This window comes from Humulus lupulus, chromosome 9 (assembly GCF_963169125.1).
Source record: "Humulus lupulus chromosome 9, drHumLupu1.1, whole genome shotgun sequence".
NCBI classification, from domain to species: Eukaryota; Viridiplantae; Streptophyta; class Magnoliopsida; order Rosales; family Cannabaceae; genus Humulus; species Humulus lupulus.
The window spans coordinates 14,964,009-14,979,513 of record NC_084801.1 but is presented as its reverse complement, the minus strand read 5'-3'; the positions used below and the strand labels follow the sequence as shown (position 1 = coordinate 14,979,513).

The 15,505-nt window shown below is 34.9% G+C and overlaps 2 protein-coding genes across 2 annotated transcripts; one reads left to right on the top strand and one right to left on the bottom strand.

Annotated features, from left to right (window-relative positions):
* Positions 1-1,708: 1,708 nt before the first annotated feature.
* On the bottom strand, positions 1,709-10,048 carry LOC133799457 (uncharacterized). Its single transcript, XM_062237472.1, has 4 exons — positions 9,888-10,048; positions 9,671-9,699; positions 7,796-8,079; positions 1,709-2,119 (listed from the first exon to the last, which is right to left on the bottom strand). Exons 1-4 carry the CDS (start codon positions 10,046-10,048, stop codon positions 1,709-1,711), a joined length of 885 nt encoding a protein of 294 aa, XP_062093456.1.
* Positions 10,049-10,170: 122 nt separating this feature from the next.
* On the top strand, positions 10,171-10,984 carry LOC133799456 (ureide permease 1-like). The gene is made up of 3 exons (XM_062237471.1): positions 10,171-10,202; positions 10,362-10,734; positions 10,870-10,984. Exons 1-3 carry the CDS (start codon positions 10,171-10,173, stop codon positions 10,894-10,896), a joined length of 432 nt encoding a protein of 143 aa, XP_062093455.1. The 3' UTR covers positions 10,897-10,984.
* Positions 10,985-15,505: the final 4,521 nt, after the last annotated feature.

The following is a 15,505-nucleotide window of genomic DNA, read 5'->3' as shown; positions in this document are numbered from 1 at the left end:
TAAAATACTTGGCTCCACTTAGCTGGTTGAACAAATCAACAATTAGAGGGATGGGGTAGGTGTTGCGAACTGTCACCTTGTTGAGAGCCCTATAATCAATGCACAGTCTCAAGCTCCCATCGTGTTTCTTCTGGAATAGCACAGGTGCGCCAAATGGCGCCTTTGACGGTCTGATAAAGCCTGCCTCTAATAACTCCTTTAGTTGCTTTCTCAACTCTTCTAGATCGGGTGGTGCCATTCTGTAAGGCACTTTTATTGGAGGTTTCGCTCCCGGCAACAGCTCTATCTGGTCATCAATCCCCCTTCTTAGTGGCAAGGCTTCGGGGAGTTTATCTGGCATCACATCCACATACATCTTCAAGACCCACGTAATTTCAAGTGGAACAATCTCTTCCACTATTTCTTTGAACACGGTGGGTACCGCTACATAAGTGGGCTCCTGCATCTTCACACCCTTCTTAAAGTGTAAAGCCGATAGAAGCTTCACACCAGGGGGTGGTATCACCTTTGTAGGTATCATTGAAGGAGTCTCTCCCATTATGAGCAAACTCATAGTAGCAGAAATCGAGATGGCACCTTTCTCAGTTAGGAAATCCATTCCCAAAACTACATCAAAGTTGTCCATGGGGACCACCACTAAGTCGGTCTTCCCCTCCCACGTGTCGATCTTAACTTTTACGCCCTTAGTCACTCCTGTTGTGGCCAAGGCTTTTGAGTTGACCGCATTCATGCGACCTGCATCTTTCTCTAATTTCAGTCCCAGTCACTTGAGTTTCGAGATGAAGTTGTGTGTGGCGCCAATATCAATCATCACGCTCTTGGCCGACTTGTCGTTGATGGTGGCATCCATGAACATTAGTCCCTTCCCTAGGGTCTTCTTCCCTTTTTTGCCATGCTTCTTGAGAGCATTCAACAGGCAGACAGCGTCAATGTGCACGTACTCTTCATCCTCCTCTTCTCCTTCGTGCTGTTCTTCTTGACCAATGAGGGCATTCAACTTGCCCATGTAAGGGAAAAGTGCCGACTTATGTGGTCCTTTGTAGAGCCAACAAGCTAGCGACTTTTTCCCTGCAGCAGCATTTGTACCGCTGGAAGAACTGGACTCTGCTGTCATTTTCTCTCCCCCACTCTTGCCCTGCCATGACTTCCCAGACTTCTTGCTCCCAACAATACTTGAGCTGGTTGGAGGGGTAGCCCTCTTTGGCCGGCTACTCTCCGGTGTGTAGTCTGTCAAGCGTTCAACAACAGCTTGAGCAATGGCTAGGTCAGACACACGCTCTCTCTGGAGTTCTTGTTTGGCCCACAGTTTTAATCCCTCGAGGAAACAGAAGAGCCTGTCTACTTCGGACATGTCTTTTATATTGAGCATCAGTCACGAAAACTTCACATATTCTCAGACTGTCCAGACTTGTTTAAGCTCTCTCAACTGGCGTCGAGCCATGTATGCGACAATTTCTGGTAGAAATTGTGTCTTCAGTTCTCTCTTCAAGTCTCCACATGATGTGATGGTGCATCTACCATTCTCAATGTTGTCATACTTGTCCTCCACCACACCTTGGCATCCCCAGACAAGTACATGGTAGCCATGGTGGCCTTTCGTTCTTCAGAATCGGCCCGCACAGCTCTAAAATAGTGTTCCATGTCGAACAGAAAATTTTCCAAGTCCTTTGCGTCTCTAGCCCCGTTATAGGGCTTCGGCTCAAGCACTTTAACTCGGCCATATTCCATACCTATCGGCCCCCATTGCAGGTGCATTCCCAACCGCTCGCATGGTTAGGTTCACCTTTGCAGATAGCTCAATCATTTCTTTTCTGAGCGCACCAATTGACTCCCTGCAGTCTTCCGTGGTGTCATTTATGGAGACTTGTTTTTCCTTCAACATGCGCTCCACAGCCACAATGCACTCCTCCCACCGAGGGGTAACAAATGTACTTGTTGGAGTGTTTCTTTGCTCCAACACAATTATTCTGGTTTGCAGCACATCGTTTTCCTTCTCTAGTGCAGCTATGTGATTGCATGCATCTAACGAACCAGAATTACGGCTAGCAGAGGAAAGATCCCTGACCCTCTTGTCCAAGCCATCTAGTTCCCCCACGCACTTCTCAAGCACTTTGATCCTCTAAGTGTTGCTCACTGTTTGTGTGTTCTGCCAAGCTTTCTCTAACCTGGCTCTGATACCAACTGTCACGGACCGACTATTTGGGAACTCTAAGTAGACGGAACGTGCGGCACTTGCCGACACTCCAAGCTAGCAAGTCAGCCTACAACACACACCTGCGGGCAAACAAATTCAGTGGTTAGCCACAAGCACATCTCGAACATGCAAAGGGAAATAACGAAGAGCAAGCACAAAGCAAGTCATTCCTTGGAACGTCCACACAACACAAAGCAAACAACAAGGCAAGTGGCACGCGATGGCCCAATGAAGACAACAAACAAGTAACACATAGGCAATAAGGATGCATACACGAGCAAGTATGGATAAACATCGTTTTACTAATATATAGCCTTGATAAGGCAAGGGAGTACACAACTTTGGCCCCTATCTGCTGGTGGCCATGGTGCTTCCCTAAGTCACCAGGTCACCTCCCCCTATGGAGCCTTATAGGGATACAAGGTCTTCCCAGTAACATATATGATTTTTTTCTTGGAGACATATGCATAATTACAAAATTTCCACTACCCTACCCCATGAGGTTGCTTGGTGCAAGACTTGACTAATGATCAAGCACCAAGGCATGCTCACTTACAAAATGGCCCCATGTGGGTGTGCCAAGGGGGCAACACGCCACACAATGCAGGTGTTGATATTGCTATGACTTTTATGGCACATTTGGCCTCGCCGGCAAAAGTCAATACACTCGCTACGAAAAGTAACACGAGAAACCCTAAACTAAAATGATGCCTTAGGTCTGCGCTTTTTTCCTTTTGTTGGTGCGTTGGGGCTCGCCAGCAAAAGTCTTCCCCATTTTACACGTGGGTCTTTATTGGCAAGCTTCACCTACCTCACCGGAAAAATTCCCATGTGTAAATTAAGGATGGTGGGACTTTTGCCGTCGCTTTTTATCGCCAGTAAAAGTGGTTCTGTCGGAAAAAGTATAATCAACCCTAACAAATTTTTTTTCTGATATTTGTATCCTCAAAGTTCTAAGAGGCAATTGTATGGTTGATTAAATTAAAAAAGACAAGTCAAGTCTCAAGGTAGGATTTGATCAGTCGACTATTGTGAGATCGAGATCAAATAATAGAAATCAGAACACTTTAACGTTTAACATTCAAGAAGAACAAGGATACTTACTTCGACTATTGATATTTAAACACTTATGACTCAATCAAACCATTTATTACGTTTTATCTATCTAATGATCACTACTTCAAAAAATGTCATTTGTTATAGTTCCTAACTGCCACAATTGATTTTTTGCGTCAGTTTTGAAACTGATGTGGAATCCCATGAAGCAAGCCCCCAGCCAGCCACCTCTCAACCCCCATGACCCTAGCCACCTCCATGACCCTTGCGACCCTAGTCACCCCCCATGACCCCCTCGACCCCAGCCACCCACATGACCCCTGCGAACCCAGTTAGAGAAAAAAATCAAGATGAGGATTTTTGGGTTTTGGTTTTTCAAACAATAATCTTCAAAATAAAAAATCTGTACAAAAACTTAAAAAAATATATATGTATAAGGTTCATAAACATATTATATTCATCAATGTAATATTAAAATAAAAAAACAAAAAAAAACTCACCAAAATAGGTCAAGAAAGTTGGAGGCGCCACAGGTTGTTGGGAGAAAACTTAAGTTTTCGAATTTGGGAGAATGAGGGGCTCGGGAATGATGTCTGTGATTTATTACTGGGCAGACCATTTGCATTTTGCTTACCGATTGCGTCAGTGCCCCACTGACGCAAACAGTGCGTCAACAGCGTTACTTGGCCACTAACACAAACTTCTCCAATTAACAGCGTCAGTGTTATCACTTACGCAAATGCCCCTACATTTGTGGCAGTGCTCAACTACCACAAATGCTGATTCTCAGTCAACGGAGTCAATCAACTGTGTTGACTGATGCATTTGACTGACACAAAAGGGGTATTTTGGTGTAGTGAATTAGCTAACGTTGCAAGAAATTACTAATTCGTAGTTTGATTAACAACGTTACACACATATCATAACACTTTAAGCACTAACAGTTAATAAGAACATTTATTAATGTTAGAGAATATGTATCTTAAAACACTATATATACAATCAAACCATTGATTAGTTATAAGATAACATTTAATTATCAAATGTCACCACAAACTATGATATCATGGTCAAATCGACACCGATCAAACCTGTTTAACTTTGAATTCTCAAGAAAACACTATTAGTAAGTTTATATGTTAATCTCGAAACAATTCGGAAGAAATCAAACTGATGATTACTTTTCACAAACTCAAAACATATAGAACGATGTAGGTTTAACTAAAAAAAATTGTACAAGTTAATAAAAAGCGATAACTTCAAACTCAAAAACTTCTGCCGCCGCAAAACATTACTTTTCCCGACGAGGTTAGGACATTTTCTGGTGAAAGATGTAGACCTTTCCCGAAGTTATACACACACTCGTTGCTTTACGTATATGCAAATTTCCCACTTAAATCTGATCACTCTTCGCCGGCGCGTTTCGTGAACAGCGTCAGCAAAAGATACATTCGCCGGTGAACAAAACCACTGACAAATAAGGCGAGTTTCACCGGCGAGTTTCACTAAAATCTCTGGAAAAGTTGACTTTTCCCGGCGAAACAATGAGATGTGCCGAGAAAAGTCTGATTTCTTATAGTGACAGCTTCAAAATTTTCTGTTAGGTGATTTTTTATATACATAATATTATTAACTATAAATTTATCTCATGCCATATATATTATAAATTGTAAAGCTCACCACAAGAAAAAGAAGTTGTAACAATAATATATTAATTTTATACATAAATACATTCATGCAACCAAGTTGATTTAGTTTTATAAAACAGCTATATATAGTGTTGTATCGCTGTATCGATACAACACACCCCAAAAGCTGCTACTTGCAGGTGTTTTGATCCCAATTTGTTTTTATAATGGTTTTTAATATAGTTATAGTAGCATTTTTACAAATTTTCAACAAATTTAGTATAGTTTACAATGTTCAAAAAGAGTTCAAAATAATTACTTTAATAAACGTATAAATTAAAAAAATAAGGACAGATGCAACCAGCTATTTAAACTCTGTTTTAGGTATTATAAACTATTATAAATTTTTTGAAAATTTACAAGAGAGTTACTATAACTACAATAAAAACCACCATAAAAAATTGGTATAAAAACAGACCGAAGTAGCATTTTTGGAGGTATACTGTATGGATACAACACTTTGGGTGCTGTATCATAGCCTCACCCCAAATATATATATATATATATGCTAAGTTTTTCTTTATTAATGTAGTTTGGTGTATGATTGTTGAACTTTGAGTCACCGTGCATGTTTCAGAGAAGATAATTTTGCAAAAATTGAGTAAACCTTAATTAAAATAATGGTTCAAATAAATACTTGAGATGTTCACACAATTATATGCGACTTGATATAAAACATGTATAGATGATAGAGAAATCTAAAATTGTATATGAGCAGTATTATTTGCCTCTAAAATTGTATGAGCAGTATTATTTGCTCATATGCCATTAATCAAGTAGACAAGAACATGGCGCCAGTTAGTATTTATTATATATATGATAATATTCAATTTAAAATATCTTTTATTCTTATATGAATAATATATTACATTAAAAGTGTACAGTTTACAGAAAAATCAACCATATTGATAAGTTTCACCTACTATTGTTAGTATTTATAATATATATGATTATAATTTTTAAGGGTCATTAAATTTTTTTTCTAGTTTAGCTACATGGTTGATCATATTATATTATTTATTATTTTAATTTTTTTTAAGCAACGTAACATATATATATATTTTGTAGTATATATATATCTTCTATATAAAAAATGTGTAGATAACAAAAATTATTGGTTTGTATTGTTAACTTTAACGGAATATTCTAAATATTTAACAGAATATACATTTAAAACTAACACTACAAGAAACAAGGTTTTTGCTGACGTGTTTCACGAATGACTCTGGCAAAAAACACTACTTTCATCGGCGGTGATTTGCACTGGCACAAGTGGTCTTTGTTGGCACAATTCCAAAACGCGCTGACAAAAGTTTGCACATTTTTACGACCTGCTTTTTGCGGAGCACAAGGCATTATTGTGCCGAAAAATGTGATTTTTATACGAACCTAGTATTGACGGTGGTATTTTTGTCGGCGCATTATGATATTGCGCCGGCAAAAGTCTTCTAAACACGCCAGTAAAAATCATAAACGCATCGGCAAAAGGTAAAATTGTACTGACAAAAGTATGAAAAAATAGAAATACACAATTTTTTTATTGTTTTTAAGTGATTATAGTTTTATATAGTATCATTCATTAATTAATGATTATTTATCATCTAATGAAGGGTATAAAGTCGTTAGATTGTTCTAAGATCAACAACAATACTAATGAACTTTGTAATTATCAACTAAGATTGTTGTGATCATTGTCGATTATACTTAATCATACGATTATCATTTATTCAAAAAAATTGTTATCATAGGTCTAATGAACTATTTGATTAGACATAAATTTATGAATATATACAATCTTGGTCTTACTCTGCATTATTAGTGTTATTGATCATGATTGAGTATTGTTCTTTTGATAATATATATAAATGTACGTTTCATTTTGATAGTTTGTTGAAACATTCAATATTTATTCATTTTTTTAGGAATAAAGAAATAGTCGATAATACCACTGAAGTAATTGTATTGAATGCGTAAGTAGATAAACTCTTGTGATATATAAATATTGTTGTGTGTCATCAAATTTCATAAATTTTTAGATATATTTTGTGTTTATTATTAATTGTGGACATTATCAATAATTCGATTAAACCCTAAGTGTTAAAATATTTGAAATGTTAAACACTATTGATAGTTAACCTAGTTTGTTGATAGTGGTTGTTTCGATCTCCTTTGATATAACACCTGCAAATATTGTAGTATGTTAAGCCTTTGAATTATTATTTTGCTATTTAGAAACAATAAATATTTCAATTATTGTGCCCAGATCATTGTAATAATTTTAAAGATTTAAGGTAAAAAAAAAAGAGAAAAGAAAATGCTTTTACCGGCACAAAAAGACTTTTGTTGGCGCAATTATATGCCGGCAAAATTCGAACGGGAAAATACCCACCTTGCCCCAATTCCAAACCCACATGGGAATACTTTTGTCGATGCATGTCACCTAAGTCTTCGACAAAATTCCCACGTTTTTATTTCTGTTGGGACTTTTTTCGGTGCAGTTCATTGCACTAGCAAAAGTCAAAATTTGCACTGACAAAAGTCAAAATCTACGTTGGAAAAAGTTTCACTTAACCAAACGATACCGTTTTGGGCTAGGGTTCTTGAAAACTTTTGTCGGCGCTGATTTTGACTTTTTTCGGCGCAATGAAACGCGCTGGCAAAAGTGTAGCGATATTTCAACAGATGCTCCCTATCTTATTCCCCATTCTTCTAACTCTCTAACTTTCTAACTCTCTCGCTCTCTCAATTTCTTCACCAGCCACCTCGAGCCTCCACCGTCCACAACCCCAATCCCCCATCGCCACCCCACCCCGACCCTCCATCGAAATCACCACCCTGACCCTCTATCGCCACCCACCCCAGCCTCCACCATCGCCACCACCACAACGTCCCACCATTCCATGAAACCCAAAACCAGTGTCCTGCCTCCACCACATCCCACCCTTCCCAAAACCCACCACCCATCGGCACCCGACCCCGAGCCTCCAACGCCACCCACCCAGCCTCCACCACCATCACCACCACCACCACCACGTCTCACTGTTCCCCGAAACCCACCACAACTGTCACCGCCTCTCCAAATCCCACCACAATTGCCACGTCCTCTTTGAAATCCACCACCCAAGCTCGACGCCTTAGCCCCTGTTGAACAAAAAAAAAATAGGGAGAGAAATAAGAATATAAATCAATATACATATATAAGAAATATAATATATGTATATATCCACATAACCAAAAAAAATGTGATATATATATTAATAATGATAATGTGTAGAGAGGTTTTGATTCAAGTGTAGTTAAAAATAAAAAATAATAATAATAAAAAAGGAGAGAGAGAGAGATCGGTATATGTGAGAAAAATTAGGAGAGTTATCTCCACTCACCTCTTCCCACTTCTCCATTTAGTTAAACATGTTATGAAAACAATTTTAACTACAAGACTCTCTATAAATAAAAAAGGAAGAGAAGAAGAGAGGGGATCGACATTTTGCATCAGGAAAGAAACAGAGAAAAAAAAATCAAATCATAGTATTTCTTCAAATTGCTCAAGGTTTCACGAGTAAATATCTATCCCTAAATTTCTTCTTCTTCCTAGGCTTTCTCTTGCTCTATGATGGAATGCACTCATTCATTTCTCTTCATCTACCATGGAATGCACTCATTCCACCCTAAAAAAATTATTAATGGATGCACTCATCCTCAAATCTATGGAATGCACTCATTCCGCTTCAAATCTATGGAATGCACTCATTCCGCTCCAAATTTATAGAATGCACTCATTCTGCCATTAATTTATTTTTCTTTAAAATAAATTTGGATTGTTATGCTATCAAAATTACCACAAAATATTAATTTTGATTAAAAATCAGTTAAACAAACTTGGTTGAATATCTCATACCCCACTGAAAATGCAAAAAATCAAAGTATTTGTCTAAGCCGATGCTGGGATTGGCTAGTCGATGGTTGTAAAATAAATTCCCTGGTCAAGTTCAAAAGAGATAAAGTCATTCTGAAAGTTTGAATGAATATTGACATATATGTGTATAGTTGTACACCAAAAGAAATAAACGAAAACTGGATGGGCTCATGGTTCTTAGAAGACCAGTTTGCAAATAAATCAATTCAAAATTTATATGACATATAGATATATAAATGGCAAAAGGAAATTGTCTTGTCTTGTCTTGGATACACATATATATGTATACCATATATACAAAGAAACAAATGTTATAGATGCATTTTGTTTTGTACGACCAGTAAAAAAATAATAATAAAGAAAGCAAAGTTTGTATCTTTACAGTCCTTTACAAAATGAGTCATGGCCTAGTTACAGTATTTGGTCATTCAGGGTGACCATATGCACATATATATGTTAAGTTTGAAAATATATATGTGTACAACTTACAAGATGATATGCATATCCAGCTGTGAAACATTCAAAGCTTATCATCTTTTACTTATGCGCATGTGTATCAAATTTGAAACAAAATCCAAAAGTTCCAAGTTAAACGACTAAAGCAAAAGTAAATAAATATCAGTTGTAAACAAAACAAAACAAAAATTTGTTTTAAGTTTTGCGATTAGTCTAATCTGTGAGCCAAACCCAATAAACACACATATATATGTATTTACTTAAACTGGGAAGAATATAACATGTATATGTATATATATATAAAATTAAAAAAAAAAGATGTATTATGCATATACAAAAATATATTTAAAATGGGCTTACCGTGAGTATAACAAACTTGTGTGTGTGCTCTGCAAAGAATGATAGCTTATCATATGACTCTCACTTTATCTCTGTAAAGCTATTAAATAGACCAAGAGATATAACTAATAATCAAATAATATATTAATGTTGATGTTTGTCTGTGTTGCTATTATAGATACTCATTTTTTTGCTTCTGTTGCGATCTTTAATGGTGATAGGAACAACCTTGAATTACTTTTTAGACGATAGAATTAATAGAGTCAATATCCTTTTCCCTGGTGTTGGCTGCTTCTTCGTTGCAGTATGCCTTGCTTCTGCTATCCACTCATCTAATGCAGCTGATAATAAAGAAAAGCTTGAAGGTTTTTCATTTAAATAAGGGTATGCTTCGTTCATTAAATGTTAAGATTATCTAAGAATTATCGAGCTTGTTGAGTGATGCAATTTTTACTTAAATTGTTTTGTTTGATGGTGCACTTAAGGATAATGAGAATGAGCATAAAACTAGCTGTACCACTATGGATGGCACTGTAAAAGACAATAATTTTCAGTATGGAAAATCAATTAAAATTCTCACATTTAGATGAAAAATGATAATCTTGTGTTGCAAAAATACTACACAACAATATTTGGACGTTCATCACCTGACATTCAAATCCAAACATCTCAGATTCTCTATCACAATTAATAATTATAACTCTTGCTATAGGTGTTTTGGAAAAGCACTCATTGGACTATCCATATGTTTCTTTGCTGGTGTTTGCTTTTCTCTATTCTCACCAGCATTCAACTTGGCAACAAATGATCAATGGCATACATTGAAAGATGGGGTTCCTCACTTGGTTGTCTACACTGCATTCTTTTACTTCTCAGTATCTTGTTTTGTCCTTGCTATAATCCTCAAAATCACATTCCTTTACTTCCTTGTGCTGGACTTACCCAAATCATCATTCAAGGCTTATATGAATGACTGGAATGGCAGAGGCTGGGCCTTAATGGCCGGTCTGCTCTGCGGGTTTGGCAATGGTCTCCAATTCATGGGAGGCCAAGCTGCAGGGTATGCTGTAGCAGATGCTGTTCAGGTTGGTTCAAATATATTTTTTTGTCTTGATTCTAAACTTCTCTTTTGTGGGATAAACTTGTTTGTGCAAAATTTCAACTGAACCAAAATGTGCATCACATACTAATATGGACTTTTTTTGGGTGGTGATTGGCAGGCACTTCCACTAGTAAGCACTTTCTAGGGAATTCTTTTGTTTGGAGAATACAGAAAATCGTCAAGAAGAACATATACATTGCTAGTAAGTATGTTGTCTATGTTTATTGTGGTTGTTGCTGTTCTTATGGCATCATCAGGGCATCGAAAGTAGAAGTCAACTACATACAATAATTTCATTATTATTCAAACTCAATTATTGTAAGTTTGGTTGTCATGATATTATTGACTATTTTAGATGAATGATATTTCATGACTTCATTAGTTTTTATTTTATGTTTTATTTACCAGATTCAACAATTGAAGTGCAAAAGAAAATCTGATTTGGAAGGCTTTGGTGTGCTGACATTTGGAAGATCATGAATCCCTACCTTTACTTTTGAATATGCAACTGTTTAAGACTATTTTGTTGACTATTGTGAGAATGTTTTGTTTATGTTAATTAGGCAATGTTGAATATCTTAAGACGTTTGGATTGCTTTTTAGATAATCTTGAATGTATTTTGACACAATTATTTGGTTATATGTGTTATGAACCATATAATTGGTACTCAAAAATATATGTACAATGTTAAGGGTGTCTTAAGTATATTAAATGAAGCGGGTTTGAATTAAAGCAATAAAAAATAATTATAATGTACAAGTTTATATAATAATAATTCAAGCTTATCCAAATATTAGAATAATACAAAAAATGTGTTATTGTATTTTTTTACAATAACACTGTTTATAAGCATAAAATTATGTTATGCAAATTATTTTCTATAATGCAGAAAGTGTGTTATTATAAAGTGTATCATAACACTACTTTATAGGTACAAAAAAGTGTTATATAATCTATTTATGAATAACATAATGAAATACTTATCTAACTATTAAAATAACACAACAAAAGTGTTATCGTAGGCTATACCATAACACATGTCTATAACTATGAAAAAGTGTTATGCAAAGTGCTCCGACCTACAATAACACCGCTTTCCTTAACACATCAAAAAGTGTTATGGTATATATTTGATAATACTTTTTCAGTCTTATTGAAAGTATCTTTTCTTGTAGTGTTAGCAAACTATAATGACATTTTATTAAACGTTGATGTGATATGTGAGACTTGTGATATTTTCACTTCCTATATATGCTAATTTGAGGTCAATTAGGTAACACCAACTTTTGAGAATGAAATGGTCCAATAATAGATAATTTATTTGGAAACAAATCATTATAATTTCCATACTACCACATAAATCGGTCCAAAGTTTTTCTCGCTCCTCCATTGATATGTAAATTAGTTGGTTTAGAAAGATAGGAAAGTTTAAGAAATGGTGGAAAAAGTGGTGTGAAGGGCAAGGTATATATGGAGTTAGGGGGCTTTGAGGACATCCACGGGGCTTTGCCAAGTATTTATGTAAATCTTGACTAATCTCTTGTCTATTAATCTTGACAAAATCTTGTATTATACTATATTATATACTCATTAAGGTTGTAAGTTCTAAATGATCAATGAGCTTAATTTTTATTTGTCTAGTATTCTTTAAGGTATTAATTTAATTTTGTAGGTTTTAGGTGGAAATATTAGCAAGGATCATTGCCAAGTGAATTAATTTGCTTGATTATTGTTAATTGCAAGAGGTATGTATGTTCTCTTATTTTTTATAAATATCATTATACAAATGTTAGAGGAGTTTGAATATCTTAAATATTCATCCATAGTGAAGTAGGATCTGAGATTAAAATTGTGTGTTGTGGTGATAATAGAAGGTTGAGAACTTGTGTGTTTTAGTGAAGTAGTTTCTGGGAAATTTATTTGTGTGCTGCGGAGATATAAGGAAGAAACTTATTGTGTGTTGTTTGAATTGTTTGATTCTCTATTGACAGATGGTTAGGTCACTATAACAAGGGAAATGTTGCCTGAATTCATCTAGAATTATGTTTTATTTTCTTATATTTAAATTATGTTGTGCTTGCATTGTTCTTTTTTGATTGGTATAGGGAAGCTCTGTCAAAATTTAAGTTAAACAGATAGTGTATTAATAGGAATATGACAGCACTAAAAATTTGTTATGGGAATTTTCTACGTGCAAGAGGATTTTAGTCCAATTTTAGGGAAACATCTGTCAAATTTTTTCTAGGAAATGGACCAGAGTTGGATAACAAAGGATAGGTTTTTGTAGAGTCCAAGAACTTTACTTAGCTAGTTATATACTAGTAGTAATAGTAATAGCTAGTAGTAGTTTTAGTATGTTTATGACTGTGGATTTTGGTTCAAGCCGGGACTTAGTTGGAAACTCCTAGCAATAGTTATGGATTTTATAAATTTAACCTATAGTTTAAGAATATTAATTATAACAGAAGGTTTGATTAATATTGCTGGTTATTAATATGATAATTATTATAACCTAAGGTTTAGATAGAGCTAATAAGAATATGACACTTGTCATGAGCATGGTTATTCCTAAGGTTTAGATAGAGCCAATAGGAATATGACACTTGTCATATGTATAATTATTAAGGAATTATTATTTTAATGATAAAATAAGGGAAATATAAGACTTAGTCTTCACTAGAATTTGTTAGGAGCATGACATTTGTAACAATTTTATTTATTTGAGACTTAGATAATTAAATAGATTTTTCGTAATTTTAGGGTACTGTAACTTCCAACCTATTTTTGACCCATTTATGTTATGAATCTCAAAATATATTATTTCTAAAAAGTTGTAGATAATTGAATTAGCTTTCTAAAGGTATAAAGAGAGACTAAATCGGAGTCCTACAGCTCCAGATATGTTAATTTTACTGCAGATGAGTTTAGAGTTACGAGATTTAGGGAGTTAGAAGTTAGGATTCTATTTGTTTTTATTATTTTTGTTTTAAAAATCAAGCTTTGACTCCTTAAATCTCTCTGAAAAATTTGACCAAGTCCTAAGCCTTTGGCTGAAGGATATTCAAATATTTTCAATTAAATTCATTATTTTTATTCAAAGCCAAAAAGAAGATTTTTTATTCCTAGAACTCTATAAATAGGACCTAGCACCAAGTCTTTTCATTCATTCTTCAAGCATTAATCAGAGCATTCCAGGTGCTAGTGAGACTATAGAGTGATAAACACTTGGGAAGTAAGGCTATAGTGTATTTCGGTTTCGAGGTATAGTTCGGTCATAGAAGCATTCAAGGTATTCCTTATTCTAGTTCCTTTCTGTATTGTTCTTATAGTTTTTCTACTCAAATCCGAACTCATATTCTCTATTCTTGGTTAGGCTTCTAAGATCTTGAACGTAAGATTCTTATTGGTAAGTATCTTTTCGATGGTGTAGTTCATTCTTTTCATCCCTTTTCTTTAGTATACTCACATCTCTATTATGGTTTTTAGGAGTGTTCCAAAGTCCTGACTTTGTTCTCATCATCCCGGTATATTGGTAAGGAAAATAGGATAGTTTTATATGCTTATATGTTATGTTGACATGTTATGATAAGTTATGCTATAGTATGTTATGTTATGTTTTCTTATGTTTCGTGGTTATGATTTACTCTACCTCAGATATTAGACAGGGGACGTAGATGGGTTATCATAAACCTACCATGTGATCTAACCTACCTCAGATATTAGAAAGGGGATGTAGATGGTTTATCACATGTTTTAATGGCCATTAATAGTATAGTCTTATATGATGTACGTCTTTATAGATATATGTTATATGTTTATAGCTTATAGTTATGTGTATGATTATGTTTCATGCTTGTAGTCGATTTTCCTTGCTGGGCACTAGGCTCATTCCTTTATGTTTATATGTGCAGGAAAATAGTTATGGCGGCGGAAAGATTCTTGGCAGCTTGGGGATGTGTATTGAGGCAGGATTCAATCGATGGACTGAGCGTTCAATTAGAGGATGAAGTTTTTTTTTAGTCTTTTAGTTATGATTTCTATGTATTATTTTTCTGCACTTAATTTTGTAACCAATTTATTTAAGTTATGTTTTGTTTTATTTTCAAAACAATGGGATCCCATATCCTAAATGAATTTTTATGTATTTAACCTTTACTTTACAGTTTTTTAATAAAGTAATGGTTATTTCATATGTACGTTTTCTTAAGATTAGTATAGTAGCTATTAATGGTCCAAGGTCTAGAATAGTTGGGTCGTTACAGTTTTCAAAAGAGTATGAAGAGGGAGTCGACAACTTTATTAAGTTAGCCTTAGAAAATACAACGGATTCTTCCAGAGTTCATTGTCCCTGTAGAAAATGTTAAAATTTTAAAAAATTAGACATAATGGAGATAAAGAGTCATCTATAATTAAACGGAATGGACCAAACATATGTCAAGTGGATTTGGCATGGAGAAGAATATGACTCTAACAACAATGTTACCAATGAAAGAAAGCAATTTGATGAAGTGTTTGGTGACCCTATAGAGATGGTGAGAGATGCAGATGAACGTTTTGTTGATAAGCGTGAAGAATTTTTGAAATTCTTAGAAGATGCAGAGAAACCAATATTCTCGGAGGCACCTTTGTCAAAATTAGTTGTTTTAGTAAAACTATACAACTTGAAAGCTGGTAGTGGTTGGAGTGACACAAGTTTCACAAAATTATGAACTTTATTAAAAGAAATTTTACCAAAAGACAATGAATTGCCTTC

Bases quoted from the DNA above. Each gene is read 5' to 3' on its own strand.
- LOC133799457 (XM_062237472.1), bottom strand. From the start codon at position 10,048: ATGAACGAAGCATACCCTTATTTAAATGAAAAACCTTCAAGCTTTTCT. The intron at 8,080-9,670 runs GTAAGCCCATTT...TTTGTTCAACAG, and splicing joins ACAAGTTTGTTATACTCACG to GGGCTAAGGCGTCGAGCTTG. The intron at 2,120-7,795 runs GTGGGTGGCGAT...AGCAACACTTAG, and splicing joins TGGCGATGGTGGAGGCTGGG to AGGATCAAAGTGCTTGAGAA.
- LOC133799456 (XM_062237471.1), top strand. From the start codon at position 10,171: ATGGATGGCACTGTAAAAGACAATAATTTTCA. The intron at 10,203-10,361 runs GTATGGAAAATC...CTCTTGCTATAG, and splicing joins GTAAAAGACAATAATTTTCA to GTGTTTTGGAAAAGCACTCA. The intron at 10,735-10,869 runs GTTGGTTCAAAT...GGTGATTGGCAG, and splicing joins CTGTAGCAGATGCTGTTCAG to GCACTTCCACTAGTAAGCAC.